Raw genomic sequence first — 18,430 nt, 5'->3', positions numbered from 1 at the left:
CTTGAGACAGGTGTGTCGCTTGGGTGTCTCTCATCAGGCTTCATTCCACCGGCCTTGCTCGGTTCCCACGGATCACATCTTGGATAAGTTTCCTACATTGTAGTTTTACAAATAATGAAATCAATACAGACAATGATGTGCAAATGCAGATGTTTTGCATGTGTAAAGCATATACGGTAAAGGTGAAGTGTCCAAGTTTTGTCAAGAAAAAACAAATGGTATCAGTCTCAATCCCTTGCAGGGCCAAGAAATTGAAGTTTTACGAAAAAGAAGTTTATCCAAGTGTGCTATTAGTATACTTCTTTTAAACTAAAAATAAAAAAGTATATTTCAGTCTACGTTTTATGTTCTTCTCAGAAACATACTTAAAATTGCAGTGTGTATACTTGACATATACTGACAGAAAAGTATATTTGGCCTTATACTTGTATCTATCTTTTGATTGAGATGTACTAATAATAAGTGTAAGTAAGTAATACGTAAGTATAATAAAGTATTCTAAGTATATACTTGGCTTGTAGTTGTGTTTACTCTTTTGATTTAGTAACCTATTAATTACTTTTTTCACATAGTTTAACATACTGTGTTATAAACTTAGAAAAAAAGATTGTAAAAAAAAAAGAAAAAAGATTGCTTACACAATAAACATCAAACTGCATATAAGATCAAAACATTACCGAATGAAATGTCGACCCAGGAAGAGGAAACAACCGTGATAAGGGGTATTACAGTTTTTTTTGTTTTTTGTTTTATTGCTTACACACAACTCTACACAAAAAAAAAACACAAAACATACACACAACATGCAAAACATCAGACATCTCTTGCAAAAGCTAACACATTCAAAACTATTTTAACTCTTCTAAAAATTATGTTTTTGCATAGTAACTCTACACACAAACATCAAATTATTAGCCACATACACGACAAACTACATGCAGGTGTGAAACATATAAAACACTGTTATCTTGTGTCTTTTGCTTGTTCTGTGTGCAGTGGAGTTACAGGAGTTTGTCACACGTGTGCACAAATACACTGTATATACAGGATGTATGCGTATTCAGTATATATGTTTGGTTCTGGCCACAAAACCTCATCAACATCACAAGCAATGTTCTCTTTGGCTAAACAACGGGGTAAGTAGCGTCTTGAGTGGCGTATCCAGCCCTGGCATGTCATCAGAGGCCTCCTCCATCACTTGGAGAAGCATTGGTGGTGTTGGCGATTGTATACCTTCCAACGCCACGCCGAAAAGAACATTTCTATTGGGTTTAAAAATGGAGAATATGGTGGCAGGTTGAGCATCAAAAGTCACAGTTGGTCATTGAACCAACTGAGGACCAGAGCAGTCTGGTGGAAACTTACGTTGCCCCAGATGTCAACAAACCTTGACTGCTCTGGTCTATTCCTCTGGTCATTGGGAATGAGGATATTGTGCAGGGTATCAAGAAAAGTGATAATGTGGGCAGTACTGTAAAGACCAAGAGTGGCATGATGAGGAAAACCATTGCGACTAATGGCTGCATACATTGTGATGTTTCCACCACGCTGTCTAGTCTTCCCCTATGTCTTGTTAAATCTGACCTCGACAGCATAGATGAAATCATGATGTTCAGTAGAAGCTTCTAATTCCATAACTCTCTGAAACAGACAAGACAAAACATTGTAAAGTTTGAACACACATAGAGCAGTCATCAAGGACAATATAGCTTACTTGTACATATTCATAGCAAATCTGTTTCACGCTGTCAGAATTTCGTTAAAATGGTACTCTGTAGAGCTGCTTCATTCGAATCTGATTGCATTTTAAGGAGATCGCTTATTGTGGATAAACTCACCCTATTTATGTTACTGAATGTTGTGATGATGTGTTGTTGTAAATGTATGCTGTTATTGGCTATGACCATATTCACTATGTGTTGTTCCTGCCCTGCTGTGAACAACCGTCTTCGTCCTCTGATACAGGGTCGTCTAGCAATTCTGCAAAAACATGAAGTGAATGGGTTAGGATGCCAGGTTTCTTTCAGTATGCAATGACAAGTTTCTGTAGTGCTGTAAGTACAGTACCGTGTTATAGAGCAGTGGTTCTCAAACTTTTTTCGTCGTGCCCCCCTTTAAACCTTAAAAAAAAAAGAAAAACACCTGCAATAGTTCCACTTTGTAATGTCAGTGTTTCATATAACATTAAGAGAGAATATGTCATAAGTCTAGTCTGTGTTTCTGTCTTGTTTCATGTTTAGCAGCTCCCAGTTATGGTTATTAGTCTTCCCAGGTGCTTCCTATTAGCCACACCCCCTTGTTATCTTGTTTAGCTTGTTTGCCCTTTCATTAAGCCTGTGTGTCTAGTTCAGTCTTTGTCAATCCTTAAAGTTTGCTTGCTGGTTGTTCTGTTCCTGCGCCTTGTTTGCTGAGTCTGAGTTTACGTTTGTATAGTCTGAGTTTGTGTAATAAAGGAATACTGCAAATGGATCCTACTTCCTTGTCTGCTTCAACCACCCGTGACAGAATCATAATACAGAACTGAACTTTGCCCGGCCTCCCTGAAGCTCAAACCATGGTTGACCAAAGTGGCCTGGATCTCATTTGTAATTGTTCTCAACATAATTAATCATAGGTTCTCAACATACGTTCTCAATGTAATTGTGCACAGCATCAGGAAGATTAGGCCTTTCCTAACTAAGCATGCAACACAACTTCTCGTCCAGGCCCTGGTCATTTCTAGGCTTGATTACTGCAATGCTCTTCTGGCTGGACTTCTAACCTGCAACTAAACCTCTACAAATGATTCAGAACACTGCAGCTCGTCTTGTCTTCAATGAGCCCAAAAGGTTCACGTCATAATAATCCTCCCTTATCAGGCTTATGCTCCTCTGAAAAATGCATGAACTTCGTATTTTGAGCACTTCTTGCGTTGTTTTTGCCTCTTCACAACGACTCGCTTAATTTAGTCCTAAATTGTAAGTAGCTTTGGACAAAAGCATCTGATAAATGACTAAATGTAAATGTTCTCCTCTGTCCTCTTCCTTGTCGCTCCCCTTGTCCTCATCCCCCTCTTACTATCACTCTTCTTCCTCTAACTCTTTCTCCAAAATTGGCCTCCATTTTTGTCCAAACCAAGAAAGCCATCCTAAAGCCTATACTGTATAGTGCTTAAGCTCTGATTTCTAAGTGTAGTGTGAGGGGTGACGTAAATGCCACCCATTGGCTGTGTGTGGAGGGCCAAATCAGGAAGAGGGTATATAATAGGCTGCGCCTGTTGCGTGAAGCGATCGATTTCCGCCCTGTTCTTTGGCTCGACATGCTGCAAGGGAAAGGAATGTGCAAGTGATTCGTTTTATCTGTGTTTGTACTGGTACAAACTGGGAGGTAGCATGCTAACCATTGGGACCGAATAAAACCATATAGGTTGGGGTTGGCTGGTTATTAATTCAGGTGAGTGGCGTTTATGATATATATATGCTTATAATGTGATTGCAGTGTTGGGCATTTAATGGCTTCTGTGTACCAGTTGCAGTTCACTTATGCAGGTAAAATCATCTTATTCTCTGTAGGAATGGATAATCTGCTTCTGTTATGATCTGATTTTAGATATTTTTATTTTAACTAATTTCTGTCATAACAATTCTCGGGAGATTAGTATGTTAAAGGAACACTCCACCATTTAGGGCTTATTCCACCATCTTTCCTACATTTAGACAGGTGGGCAAATGCATTTTTGTCTCAGTGCATGCATTGTTTTAGTTTGACAGGGTCGGCACTAGCTTAGCTTAGCTTAATGGATGGAATCCTTTGTTGCCAGCTAGCATGTCCTGAGTAAAAGTGATTAAAAAAAACTAAACCCCCCCCCCACCTAATTACTTCTTGTGGCCTGCGTATTCACAACAAGTACAAATAGCGATGCAGATTAACACTAGGCGATTTCCTAGGCAGATATTGACTTGGGACTATATTATGGGGAAGCACAGGCGAAGCACGGCTACTTGGGCGCAGAGATATCACGCAACACATGAAATCCCATGACTTCCGTCAACATACCAACATATACTTAAATAGTAGCTGACTATTTTTCCTACAGTACATGAATGGCAATGAACATGGCTAATTTTGTGAGAGACGAAGAGGGTGACTTCTCAGACAGTCAAGAGCCAGAGCCAGAACCATACCAGAGTTTTCAGAAGATGAGCTGTGTGCTTTGGAAATAGAATGACAGGAGGAGGAGGTTGCGATCGCTCAGTACGTGAGTACCTGAGTACGTGAGGATGAGAGCCAACACAAACTGGTGGTGTGAATGTGGGGGAATATGCCAATCTATCCTGACTGAAATAGTGTCTGTGCTGTGGAGAGTGGAATGGACCAAATGGACAACTGTCCACAGAGTAAGTGATTATTTTAAACATGACGCATGTATAGATCGACCAATATTATACCAGTATTCACATTCACATATTATACCACATATTCACATTTCATGTGTTGCGTGATATCTCTGCGCCCAAGTAGCAGTGCTTCGCCTAAGTAGCTGTGCTTCGCCTGTGCTTCCCCCTAATATAGTCCCAAGTCAATATCTGCCTAGGAAAACGCCTAGTGTTGATCTGCATCGCTATTTGTACTCGTTGTGAATATGCAGGCCACAAGAAGTAATTAGGTGGGGGGTTTTTTATCACTTTTACTCAGGCCATGGCTAGCTGGCAACAAAGGATTCCATTCATTGTGCTAAGCTAAGCTAGCGCCGACCCTGTCAAACTAAAACAACGCATTTGCCCACCTATCTAAATGTAGGAAAGAAGGTGAATATGCCCTATTTCAAAAAACGTTGGAGTGTTCCTTTAATAGAGACTGGCATGACAATGGATATGGTAATGTTAAAAGTACAATATGTAAGATTTTTGCATTAAAATATCCCAAAATCACAAGGCTAGTGTTATATATTTTGTTAGGTTGATTACTTACAATATCCCAAATGTTTCCAACTATTTTTAAATCGTGAGGAAATTGCGATTCTAACCAAGGAAACGGGGCGTTAGAGCAGGGGAGAGCTGGGAGTCGCCAGTCAATTGCGTCATATCCGCGTTACCCTCAGTTTCCGCTCGTACTGTGCGGAGTCCTGGACAAATGCGGAAGTTGTAGTTATAGCGTCTATCAAGCAACAAACGTTAGCTTGTTTTGTGCAGTCGTTATGGAACACAATTATTCTTTACCGATTCCAGCTGGTTCTGTCGACAAAGACAAGTCCCATAAACGTAAACGTCAACGTACGGGTATTATTTAGGTTTGTGTTTAGTTTATTGACATTGTTTATCACGTCTGGTGTTTATGGCCATGTAAATAAATATAGCATGTGTTATACATAAAGACTAATCAGTATTTTGGCAAATAATGTGGGTATGTTTGAATGTACTTTTACAACAATTGTTAAGAACACGTAAAACTGTGCAGCGTTATCACAACAATGAATTTGACAAATACAGTAACATCTATGATAACCAATTTAGTATTAAACTAACAAAATTCAAATTCAAGGAAGGAAGAGGACAGGGTCGGCTTGCAGAGCTGTGGGCGTATTTATTTATAAATGAAAGATAAACAACAACAAATAGTCACGCACACTGTAGCAGCAAAGTCCAAAGTCCAATGTAACAGCGATCGTGTCCTCGCGCTTTCCGCACTCGCGCTCTCAGCCCACTGATCTCCGCGTGTCTCTCTCCATGAATGAGGTTTCCCCGTCCCTTATATGCGATCTCTCCACGCCAATCACTTAAACAAGACACAGGTGTTTGTCATTTGCACTTGACCCACTTACGCCGCACCTGTCTCCCGATCCTCTCTCCCGTCACAGACTTTCCTTGCCACATAAACCTTACTTTCCTTGCGGTTAATTCATTTTAATTAAGTAAAAGCATGTCATTAAACGCAACATTTATAAAAATAGAACTTTACCTCATCCATGAACATGATTTTTCGATTCCCGTCTGACTAACTGATTTACATCCACGGTGGAGTTGAAAACGACAGTTCCCTTCATTCCACGCTCCTTCACATGGTCTACGCCATTGTTGATGTTTGGAATGTAGCGCCCTCTAGCGGCAGAAAATCTTGCATATTGTACCTTTAATGAACTTGGTCTTGGCTGAATAGATCTGCTATGCTGCTGCTGCTGCAGAGCAAGTACCGAGACTTGCTAATGCCAATACATTCACAGACATTGCTGTGAGCCTGTAAGACATGCTGCTGCTGCACATGTAACATGAATTAACCTCCCAACAAAGCAGGAGACAAGAGAAAAGGACAGAGCCCTCTTCAACACAAACATCTAAATAGATAATTTGCAGGTTGTACACCAATTGTACTTTATTGTACACCAATAAAGCTGTTGTGCAACAGCTGAAAAGAATATTATTGCTATACATTATAAAGCAATGTTTCACCCCACACCGCTCCACAGGGTAATGGGAGAAATATACAATATACCACACATGTGCTGATGAGTGAGAAAACAAGTGCTGCACAATGATGACATAGACAGGAAGGGATAGAACCAAAACCCCACAAAAACAAGCAGATCTATCGCCAAGAAATACGTACTGTTTTTAATTTTTTTTAATTTTTTATGCTTTGTATTTTTATCCCGCTGTAACCTCTAGATCCTTCTAGAACATTCCCATAATCTGCTGCAATCAAATATTGCCCTTACCTTTAAATTAAAGATGTAAGATGTCGATTCAGGGTCCTCGGCAGTGCCTCTAACCAGTTCAATCTTGGATTCGAATGCACTGGGCGTTTGCCAATATTAATATTTCATTACAAAAATCATGAAATATTGATAGGGAAAAATTACTCTTAGACTTGTTTAAAAAGTTCTACGAATCACCACAACATAATTTCATTTATTTAAAAAAGATTCATAATAATACACAGACAAAAAGTTCCAAAGGCAAAAATAACATAAACACGTATAACAAGTCTTCACCCGAATTGCGGCCCCTAAAAAACCTCCTCAAGGCTTTTTATACTAACCCTGCTATAGCCCGCCTTCTAACTATGGGTTGTCATTATAGTACAGCCAATTCCCTTATAAGGTAAACTTTGGAATTATCCTAGCCCTTTATTAACATTTACAATATGTATTTCCTTTTCACACCTATTTTACATACACAAAAGCTTTATTTGGTAAGTTTTACTATCACAGCCCTTTTGACCTTTCTCAAGTTTCACACATGTTCTATGTCTGAGGCAAACGATGTTCACAGTCCCCCTTTAAAAATACATGTGGCCCTAACAACCTAAACATTTTGCGACCACACACACACACACGTATCCACACACACAACACTTCTCACAATGACCCTTAAGTTTGCAGGTCAAGCTCAAATTATGCTTTGAGTAATTCGAGCTTGTCCTGCAAATTCAGCACATCCTCATTTGAGCCATCTATTTAATTTTCAACCATAAAACTGTTCACAATGTGTATGATTTTCTTATTTACAGTTTTTTTTTTTCAATTGCTAAGAAGCGTTTGACTTTTTCTAAACTCTAAATTAGCCAAAGTTAATTTTCTGCCCCAAACCACATTTTCTTAAATGAATACAAACTCTACATTTCAAAACGCAAAAAACTTCAATCAAAACACTGCAAACCCGTTTCAAAATCGGATCATTCAGTCAAAACTTGTTTTCTATCCAACATGAACACATAGTTACAGAATTGCTGCAGTAAAGATTTTATTAGCAGTATGAAATTGCTGTCAGTGACCAACAAATCAAAACAAAGACAAACATACATGGCCTTTGGTTTAAAGTGTGCAAAAATAAAACAAAATGACAAGAAAAAAAAGGTTCTAATCTATTCAATCTTCAGCATTTGGCCACATGTTCTCATCTACATCACATCGTATGTTGTCTCTCGCTATACACCTTGGATTAAAACGCTTGGCATGCCTTATCCACCCCTGACAGTCTTCAACTGAGATGTCTCTGCATCCATGGCATCCAGGAGGGACATTTGGTCATGTGGGCGATGATCATATACTTTCCACCTCCAAGCAGAAAAAAATCCTCAATGGGGTTGAGGAAAGGAGAGTGTGGAGGAAGAAAAAGGGAAATCACTCTTGGATGTGCTGCAAACCAGTTTGTGATTGCATGTGAATGCTGGAATGCTACATTGTCCCATGTAATCACAAATGTCCTCATGTTTCCTCCCAGGCACCAGTTGTTGGTGGAGGTCATCTAAAAACTAAAGAAGGCACTCTGTGTTGTAGGGACCAATCTGGCTTTTCTGTGGGACCAAACCAGCACTTGAGATTGCAGCACACATTGTGATATTTGCTCCTCTCTGACCCGGCACATCAACGGTGGCCCTTTTCCCAATGACATTTCTTCCTCATCTACGTGTTTTTGCCAGGATAAACCCTGCCTCATCTACATAAATGAATTTGTGCAGTGTCTGATTAGCTTCCAACTCCATAATTCCACAAGGTGTGGAATAGTCACTGTAGAATCAGACATGGTGTATAGACACCATACCTTGACGTATTGGTGCCAATCACTGTTTCTCTCAAAGGGAACCATGTACAACAGTTTCATTCGAATTCTGTTTTTGGTCAGAGTCCGAGCAATGGTAGCCAGGCTGATACTTTCCACGTTCTGGAATACCAGGTTGTCCACTATAATTCTGGTCTGAATTTCTCTCTCTGAATTTGTCTTCACTGAGAAGCTTTCTTCTTCCCCCAGAGCGAGGAAGTCGTTGTGTCCTCTAGAGGAACAAAAATACAACATATTTGTATTTGTAACTGCTGGTGGCCAACTAGTCCTCTCCCTGCTCTTATTCTTAAGCCTGTTTTATACTTCTGCGTCAGACCTACGCCGAAGCCTCTACGTTTTCATTTATACTTCTGCGTCGTTGTCCGCGTTGACGCGCAATTACACTTGCAGAGGGAGCATGTGAAACCCGAGGGAGGGGTTCTAGCAGACCAATCACAGTGCTTGTGACCGCGTAGAGTTGACGCGTTGTTACATTTTTGGAGAGGTGCACGTCAGGGTACGCCGAAGGGTACGCGTGCTACACACAGCCTACGACGTAGCTACGGCATGAGTTTGACACAGAAGTATAAAACTGGCTTTACTCTTCAACTAGTCCTCTCCCTTGACCATCTAGTCCTCTCCCTCGACCATCTAGTCCTCTCCCTCGACCATCTAGTCCTCTGCCTCGACCATCTAGTCCTCTCCCTCGTGCAGACATTTTCTTTCTTTTTTGCTCCTCTGTGTTGTTGTGTTGCTTTCAACAAAACCAATCCAAAGACTGCCCTTTCATTGTGTATGTCCATGTAATGGAAAGTCTTCAACACCTGGCTATGTCTGAGATTGGAATCAACTATTTCTTACTCTAATTATCAGTAATTTAAAAATGCTTATCAGCTGTTTGAATATATTTTTTAAATATTTGTTTCAATACTTTTGAGCTGATATTGTTGCAGAAGTAGAGGCTTTATACTGTATCTATGGTTTGGAAGAATAGGTCTTCATTTCTGGCATGCTGCGTTTAAGCATTTGTAAAAAAAAGACTATAAAGATCCATGATTTTGGTATTACAGTTTATTTCAATTGCTTACACATTAAAATGAAAACTTTCCCACAATTAGCAAAACCTTACACTCACGGAGCAAAACACGGCCTAGATTTGCACGATTGTAAGCACATGGTCAGCTTCATACTTTTTGCAAAACATTACACATAGTGATTTGCAAAACACAAAACACACTTGTATACATTTGACACAGAAATGTATCATGATGTAATTTCCTTGCAATTTCAAAGCAAAGGCTTTCAAATGAACACACCCAGGGTTAGTTCACCCAAAAATGAAAATTCTGTCAGTAATTACTCACCCTCATGTTGTTCCAACCCCGTAAGACCTTCGTTCATCTTCAGAACACAAATTAAGATATTTTTTGATTATATCTGAGAGCTGGATCACTCCTCCATAGGCTTCTAAAGACGTTATAACTTGCTGGCCCAGAATGCATTAAAGACATCGTTAATATAGTCCAAGTGACTACAGTGGTTCAATCTTACAGTTTTTTTCAATTGTTTACACACAATTTTGAAAACCGGGTTCTTTTTTTCTAAATATAATCACAATTATCCAAACACCACACTCAATTTGCATAATTCCTAGATTGTTTGCAAAATGACACACTTCAGTCAAAACATACACACTTCAGTCAAAACATACACACATATTTGTGAAAATGCTATTAGTTTTCATTTAACCAACACAGTCCTCAATGATCAGACACTATTGCAGCCGGTTTCACACAGCTGTGATAAATAAAAAACACATTTGTAAAAAAACTAATTTTAGGAAATAGCATGTGCTAGATTTCTGGCCAGACATTGGTATGTAAGGGATAATTTAGATGAAAAAAAAAATAGTGACAAACCCACAACATTCTTCATGATTAGTTTTTTAGATGAACTTGAAATGGCAAATGACTTGAATGATTTTTATTGCAGATTTGATATTCATGATTTTACAGCTGAACAGGAACTGGTTTATAAAGAAATCAGTAGTATGAAGTGTGTGGATATAGATATTTCTATGGACGATGTTAAGTCTTACTTTAGACATGTGAATCCCCATAAAGCTAGTGGGCCTGATGGTATTAGCAGCAGGACTTTAAGGGTGTGCGCAGATCAGCTGGCACAGCCCTTTCAAAGGCTGTTCCAGCTGTCAATAGACACTGGTGTAGTTCCTTCTCTATGGAAAAAATCTTTGATCATGCCCCTACCCAAAAATAATAAACCTAGGGAACTTAATGACCTGCGCCCTGTTGCCCTAACATCTACGGCAATGAAATGTTTTGAGAAAATAATTCTGAAACAGCTTTTATGTGAGGTCACACCATCCTTAGACCCAAACCAGTTTGCATATCGTGTGGAGAGAGGGGTTGAAGATGCACTGCTGACAAATAACATATATGAGCACCTTGAACAGCCAAAGAGTCTTGTCAAGATTGTGTTCATAGATTTCAGCAGTGCCTTCAACACAATCCAACCCCACCTGATGGTAAAAAAATTGGTTCACCTTGGGGTTAACCCAAGATTAGTTTTGTGGATTTTTGACGAACCGTAGTCATCAAGTCAAATTCAACTCATGTGTCTCATCGTTAAAAGCCATAAATACAGGGGCACCACAAGGGTGCGTTCTGTCCCCTATTCTGTACACCTTATACACCAACAGCTGCCAAGCAACCATCTCAAACCACACATTTTTTAAATATGCTGATGATACAGCATTAGTGGGTTTTGTACAGTCCAATACTGCATCCTTAGAGAGCTTTGAGAGGGAGGTGCAGGGTTTTATTAATTGGTGTACAGATAATTTCCTTGTGGTTAATGTGAAGAAAACAAAGGAGATGACCATAGATTTTAATAAAAAGGGAATTATAGTTCCACCCTCAAATATAAATGGTGTAGTGGTAGAGCGGGTCACAACATACACATATTTGGGTGTTGAAATAGATAATAAATTGACTTTTAATGAATGTGCACAAAATAAGTCCAAAAGGTTACAGAAGAGGATTTTTTTTCTAAGGAAACTTAACCATTTTAGAATAGACAGCTGTATTCTTCAGATGTTTCACAAAGCTCTCTTGCAGAGTGTCTTATCATTTGGCCTTATTTGTGCCTTTGGTAACATGTATATTAAGGACCAGAATAAACTGCAACGAATAATCAAAACAGTCAGTAAGATCATTGGAGTTGATCAGGTATCTGTAGCCCAATTGTACAATGACCTTAGTCTTAAAAAGACAGAACAAATTCTAAATGATTCTACCCACCCTCTTCATCAGAATTTCTTAAGAAGCAATAGGTCAAGTGGCAGACTACTCCAAAGGAAAATTAGGACCACAAGGTACAGCAATTCTTTTGTGCCTACAGCAATTAGACTGTACAACAAGCAGCTAGCACTCAGCTAGTTTATTTATCCATACATGCTTGTCATGTTTCTTTTCAATGTTTATTGTTTTGTCTGTCTTGTCCTTGTTTTTCTTAGGTTTTAATGTTTAAATGTTTTTAATGCTTTTGTATTTAATGTTTTGTATTTATGTTTTTTATTGTTATGTAGCAGGCTATTTAACAATGGAGTGTGTAATGGTGACCACATGAATTTCCTACTTGTGGATAATAAAGTTTACCTTGACCTTGACCAAGTTTGAGATATAGGGAGAATGTACACAAATAGGCCTACTATAAACTTACCAAGCACTGCACAACACTGATGCTGCAGACTGAATATTTCAAGTATTTATTTCAATACTTCCAGTATTTCTTACCATAATCAGTTACAGTAATCAACCAACAATGAAATCAATGAAACAAATAAAATCTGTAGACAAATAAACAGTACTGCATGAAGTACATACACTTTGACTCTGAAGAAAAACTACTGTAAAAGCAACAAGAATACTGTAACTATTCATCATCTCTCCGTCTGGCTGGATCAGGCCATAAGATTTCATCCACATCACAGGCTATGTCTTCATTGGCAAGGCACCGTTGGAAGAATCACCTTGTGTGACGAATCCACCCCTGCACAGAAGCTGCTTCGATATGATCACAGGCCTGCTCCATGGCCTGAATGAGGGGCAAACGGTCATAGGGCCGCAGGTCGTATACCTTCCACCACCATGCTGAAAAAAACTCTTCTATTGGATTCAGGAAGGGGGAAGGTATGGGGGAAGGTATAAGATTTCAAATTCAGGGTGCTCATGGAACCAATTCTGGACCAGAGCAGCCCGATGGAATGAGACATGGTCCCAAACGACAATGTACCACATCTGGTCCACTTGGTTTAATGCTGTGACAATCTTGTGCAATCTGTCAAGAAATGCAAATATTAGATTTGCATTATAGGGTCCCAGATTTGCATGGTGGTGGAGGACCCCATTTTGTGTAATAGCAGCGCAAAGGGTGATGTTACCTCCTTCTCCTCTTCCTCTATCTCCTTCTCCTCTTCCTCTACCTGGGCCTCCTCCTCTACCTCCTTCTCCTCTTCCTCTACCTGGGCCTCCTCCTCTACCTCCTTCTCCTCTTCCTCTACCTGGGTCTCCTCCTCTACCTCCTTCATCTCCTCTTTGAGCTCCCCCTCTCATTCTCACTCTTCTTCTTCTTCTTCTTCTTCTTCTAGCTCCTTCCATCTTTGTTGAAGACAGGTGAACTCACCTGCTGTCTTTTATAGCACACCTGAGTGCTGCGTTTTCAAATTAACACATGTGTGCTTCCACACCTGGTGGATGTGATTATCCATTTCGTTCATTAGTGTGGTCATTGGCAATCCGGGGCTTTGTAATGACAAGGAAGTAACCTTACAATCCTTATCTGTGTCTAAGGTTTTACAAATCACTGTGTGTAATGTTGTGCAAATCTGTGGAGGTATTTTGCTCACTGGAGTAGAATTTTGCAAATTGTGTGGACATTTTTATTTTGATAAAATCAAATCCTGAGGGGAGGGGGCCGGGGGGAGATGGTGGTTTAGCCGGTACCTGCTCAAACCTCCCATAAAAGAAGTTGAGTGTATCAGAAAGATGATTATCGCCGTCAGGTATGGGGGTGGGTTTCTTTTTGTAATTTGTCATGTTTTGAAGTTTTTTCCAGATAAAACGTGTATCATTAGTGGTGATTTGTTCTTCTAGTTTAGTAGCATAGTTGGATTTGGCTCTTCTTATTGCAGATCTCAGTTTGTATTTGGAAGCCATATATTGTTCTTTGTTTCCTGATAGATGAGCTGCATTTTTCTCCTTTCTTAACTGTTTAATGTCTTTGTTAAACCACGGTTTGTTGTTATTGTAGTATTTGATTTTTTTGATTGGTATGCACAGGTCCACACAGTAATTGACGTATGACGTTATTGCGTCGGTGACGTCATGGAGATCGCCTGCAGCATGGAAAACTTCCCAGTCTGTGCACGCGAAACAACCACAAAGTTTTTCGATGGCCTCAGGGGACCAGCACCGGATGAATTTTGATGGTGACTTAGAGGATTTAACTTTTTGTCTGTATTGTGGAATTAGCAGCAGCATTGCGTGGTCGGACCTGCCCAGCGGAGCCCTCGGGAAAGCACGGTAAGCCTCTTTGATGGTAATATAGCAGTGGTCCAGCGTGTTGGTCCCTCTGCTAGGGCAGGCTACCTGCTGATGGTAGCCGGGGAGCTCAGTCGACAGATTAGTCTGGTTAAAGTCCCTGAGGACAATGACTGCTGCGTCCGAGTGTATATAGTGTGTAAACCATTGTAAAAAACTGTAAGTTTATAAAGCGACGAGAATACTTTTTGTGCGCAAAAAACAAACAAAAATAACGACTTTATTCCACTATTCATTTCCTTCTCTCTGGGCCTCGAGTTTTTTCACTTAGTGTTTTAGCGCAGCGCGTCAGTGTTGCACGTCACCACGTAGGCTCACTTTTGGCCGACGCTAGTGCTTAATTGTAGACACACCAATCAGGTTTATGCACTATAAAAGGCAACAGGTAAGTTCACCTGTCTTCAACAAAAATGGACGGTGTCAGAGAAAGAGGGAGAGTGCGGATGAGAAGGGGAATCCGGAGAGAACAAGGTGGAGGAAGAGGAAAAGGAAGAGGAATAGGGAGAGAAAGAGGGAGAGGTAGAGGGATGACAACCAAATCCATGTAACGAAATTCGTTTTCGTTTTTGGAAACAATTGTGGACCATGTAATAAACCATGGACTAATACTGAGGGAGGTGAATTCGTCACTCCAAAAGATTCTTCTTCTTCTGGGTGGATGGGTGGGTGGATGGGTGGATTGGTGGATGGATGGGTGGATGGATGGGTGGATGGGTGGGTGGATGGATGGGTGGATGGGTGGGTGGATGGGTGGGTGGATGGATGGATGGATGGGTGGATGGATGGGTGGATGGATGGGTGGATGGATGGGTGGGTGGATGGATGGGTGGATGGGTGGGTGGATGGGTGGATTGGTGGATGGATGGGTGGATGGATGGGTGGATGGGTGGGTGGATGGATGGATGGATGGGTGGATGGGTGGATGGGTGGGTGGATGGGTGGGTGGGTGGGTGGATGGGTGGGTGGGTGGGTGGGTGGATGGGTGGGTGGATGGGTGGGTGGGTGGGTGGATGGGTGTCCAGTACTGTGAGGGTTCTTGTCCTCCCTCTCTCTTCTTTCCTCATGTGTCTTCATTGATCCATGTTTCAAACAAAATCATTCTGACTGATTAAAAAAAAATACTACTGTAATAGAGACTGAAAATAGGACATCTGGGTCAGCTTTCAGCTGAAATTGCAATAATTTGTAATAATTATTATTTAATTTCATTGTAAATGTTCTGCTAATATATCATGATCTGCATGTTCTGCAGTTTTGAAAGCAGTGTTTTAGCATTGGAAAAATGTGCTGCAAATATATCGTTTTGCAATATGAATGACAAAAGTGTTCATGGATTTTGGGAAATGTGGTCATTGAATCAATTTTGTGTCAAAGCATGGTAAAAAAAAATATCCACAGTTTGGTCCAAATAGACTTCTGTTTCATTGAATGTGTTTAGAGTTTTGAACATGTGGCTTCAGTATTGAACAATGCTTGTGAGTAATAATAATAAAAATAATAAAAAAACCTGTAATAATACTATGAAACCAGTTAGCAATAATAATATAGCCATCATAATTTATCCACTTAAAAAACAATTCAATAAATATGCCATTAAGCCTGAATCTGTATTACTAAAGAATATATCCTAATTATAAATATGCCATAAAGCCTGTAATGGTTTACTTTTAGAACTAAATGCAAATGCAAATTCAATGATGTTTCAATGTGAACTGAATCGATGTGTGTTGCTTTTGGGGTAAGAGAAGGTCAAGTGAATGTGTCAGAGCAAAAGAACCATAATGTTTATTTCAACACAAAAGTAGTATTTTTGAATATGTTCTTTGCATTTAAACAATTTTAATCTATTACCCTGACCTCATGTTTTGTTTTTGAACACTTAGAGAAGCTTAATTTAAACATACAGTGTTTCACAGAGAGAGAGAAACATAATATTTGTTAAGAGGGCAGAGGAAATGTGTTTGAAATCACAATATATACTATTCTTGCACTACTGGAATCAAAAAGAGCATGCAACAAGATAAATTAAGCAATTGTTGCACACTTAGTTCTGTATTTTATACATTAAAAAAAGTAAAATACAGTATAAATCGTGTAGTACGTAATTTTGAAAACAGCATTAATTCTCCATATATTAATCAGTTGCATAGAGCAGGAACCCGGTGAAAGTGTTGTAGTGGTTGTTATCGTCACACAGAAAGCAGCCGGCTGGAAGAGCAACATCCACCCGGTCTCCTGCATTCAGCTGCACTGCTAGCACAGCGCTCACACTGTCCTCCTGGTCTTGATTGTTCTTCTCAGTCGGTGATGCGAGTGTGCGTCCGTTCAGCCGGAGTCGAGCACAAGCAGCTAGTGTGGCTCCGGCAGCACCAGCATCACTATAAACAGTTAGTGCCAGGCTGTAGACACCAGAACGTGGAGCTACAAAAACACCAGTGTTGGTGCTGTAGCCATCTCCCAAGTTTATAAATACACTGCCATACTTCACCACAGAGTCTTCGCGATTCGGGCCGACACATAGGCGTGTATCAGTAAGAGCCACAGAGAAGGCACTCCGACTGGCTGTCCAAACATGAGAAAAGGGAAAGTGATTCAGAAAATGTATCATTATGACACTTTCTGAAGAATAACACAGTGCTAAGTGGAGAGTAGAACAGTGTTAACCTTTTAGGCAGGTTCATGTTTTAGGGTTTACGTTTGAGGTAATTAAATGTACATTCACTCAATATGTGTCATGTTTTCTGTTGGCTGTGTAAGAGACACATCCACTTGGCTCCATAAAAGCAACTATAGATCTACTTCAATTTTGTTAAAAGATATAACGACTTTGAATTAAGTGCAGACTATACTAAGTATAGGCAAACAAGAATGCTACAAATGGCTCACCCCGAATATTGTTTAAGACTGCATGAGCTCTCTCCAATCCCCTCTGTAGCTCATTTAAGCTCATGTTGAAAAACGTCTCCATCTTCCACATCTGATTCTTCATCAGGCAGCATCCACAGGACGCCACATCAGTCGGACACACTTCAGAGAGGCAAAGAAACAAGCATCATCATATCATCATTCCCTAGTGCCTGAATATTTGTCTAAGGTTTGTATGTGACCTTTCTATTTGTATGGGTTTTTTAAGTCACCATTCTCATTGGGGTCAACTTCACTGGGCTCTCCCGGACCATTCCATGAAAAAATTCTGTCTTGTGTAAGTACACATCCCAAGAAGCTTAAGATTACAATGGCTAAAACATGTAAAAGAAAGTTACATACATCCAGGCAATCCTGTGCATAATTATATGCCATTGTATATACAGGTGAAGGACTAAAAGTTTAATTTAATTTAATTTATAGTCAGTCTCACCCTTCATTTCTGCTGATGTCTCTTGACTGTAGTCTCGCAGGAAGATGTGTTGACATCAACTTGAGTATACTAGTATACAACTCCTGGTTATAAAGGCTACACCTCTGGTCTTTCAATAGCAATGGGCAGGGCCTTTTGTTTGTCTCTCTCTCTCTCTCTGTCTGTGTGTGTGTGTGTGTGTGTGTGTGTGTGTGTGTGTGTGTGTGTGTGTGTGTGTGTTTCCTATGCAATACAGTGCTGAATATGGGACAAAGATTGTTTTTCAGCTAAAGCACATTATGTTATTCCCATGGCTGTTTTCTCTAGGGTACCACTTACACAAGTTTATCATTCTTCATCTTGGAGCTGAGTATATCAAACAGCATACTGTATGTTGAATTGTAACAACAACAGCATGCCTAAATGAACACTGGCAGTGTGAAATAATGGATTTTGACTTCTCATCTAAGGTAAATGACAAATGATATTTTACCAAGGCACCTGAATAACAAATGTAACAGGCACATTGAAAGAAAATTCAAGTTAGACTCTTCCTCAATATTGCAAATAATCAGGGGCACTGTTCATCAAGACATGGAGTAAGACATATTTTAACAGAGATCTTGCAGAACCTGTAATAATTTAAAATTACAGCAGCATTCTGAATCTGAAAAATGGTCTGATTTGCTTTCAAATAAACATGAAACTGGCACCGGTCTGATATCATCACCGAGGGTGGCAGCGAGTCTCTGTAACTACAAGTACTCTGGCTCTGCTAACGCAGGGCCTGAAGCCTCGGGACAAAGTGCTTCATGTATTTTATTTTTGTTCCACCCCAAAGGAAAAGCTTCACAGAATAGGTAATATGAAGATAAAACCAATGACAGTTTTGAACCATTCACCAAATATGACATGATTTCAAACATTCCCTTGAGGCCTGAACACCTATGGAAGTA

At 39.9% G+C, this 18,430-nt stretch overlaps 1 protein-coding gene across 1 annotated transcript; it reads right to left on the bottom strand.

The window, feature by feature from the left end:
* Positions 1-15,900: 15,900 nt before the first annotated feature.
* Positions 15,901-17,579, bottom strand: cbln20 (cerebellin 20). Its single transcript, XM_084127046.1, has 4 exons — positions 17,496-17,579; positions 17,275-17,376; positions 17,024-17,164; positions 15,901-16,699 (listed from the first exon to the last, which is right to left on the bottom strand). The coding sequence occupies exons 1-4, from the start codon at positions 17,500-17,502 to the stop codon at positions 16,272-16,274; spliced, it is 678 nt and encodes a 225-aa protein (XP_083983172.1). The 5' UTR covers positions 17,503-17,579; the 3' UTR covers positions 15,901-16,271.
* Positions 17,580-18,430: the final 851 nt, after the last annotated feature.

The sequence above is a fragment of the Abramis brama genome (genome assembly GCF_963993115.1).
Source record: "Abramis brama genome assembly, chromosome: 10".
NCBI classification, from domain to species: Eukaryota; Metazoa; Chordata; class Actinopteri; order Cypriniformes; family Leuciscidae; genus Abramis; species Abramis brama.
The sequence above is the reverse complement of the archived record's forward strand: the minus strand, read 5'-3'. Positions and strand labels throughout refer to the sequence as shown.

Coding starts and splice junctions, on each gene's coding strand:
- cbln20 (XM_084127046.1), bottom strand. Junction 17,165..17,274: donor AGTTGACCCCAATGAGAATG/GTGACTTAAAAA, acceptor GCCTCTCTGAAG/TGTGTCCGACTGATGTGGCG. Junction 16,700..17,023: donor AGTCTTAAACAATATTCGGG/GTGAGCCATTTG, acceptor ATGTTTGGACAG/CCAGTCGGAGTGCCTTCTCT.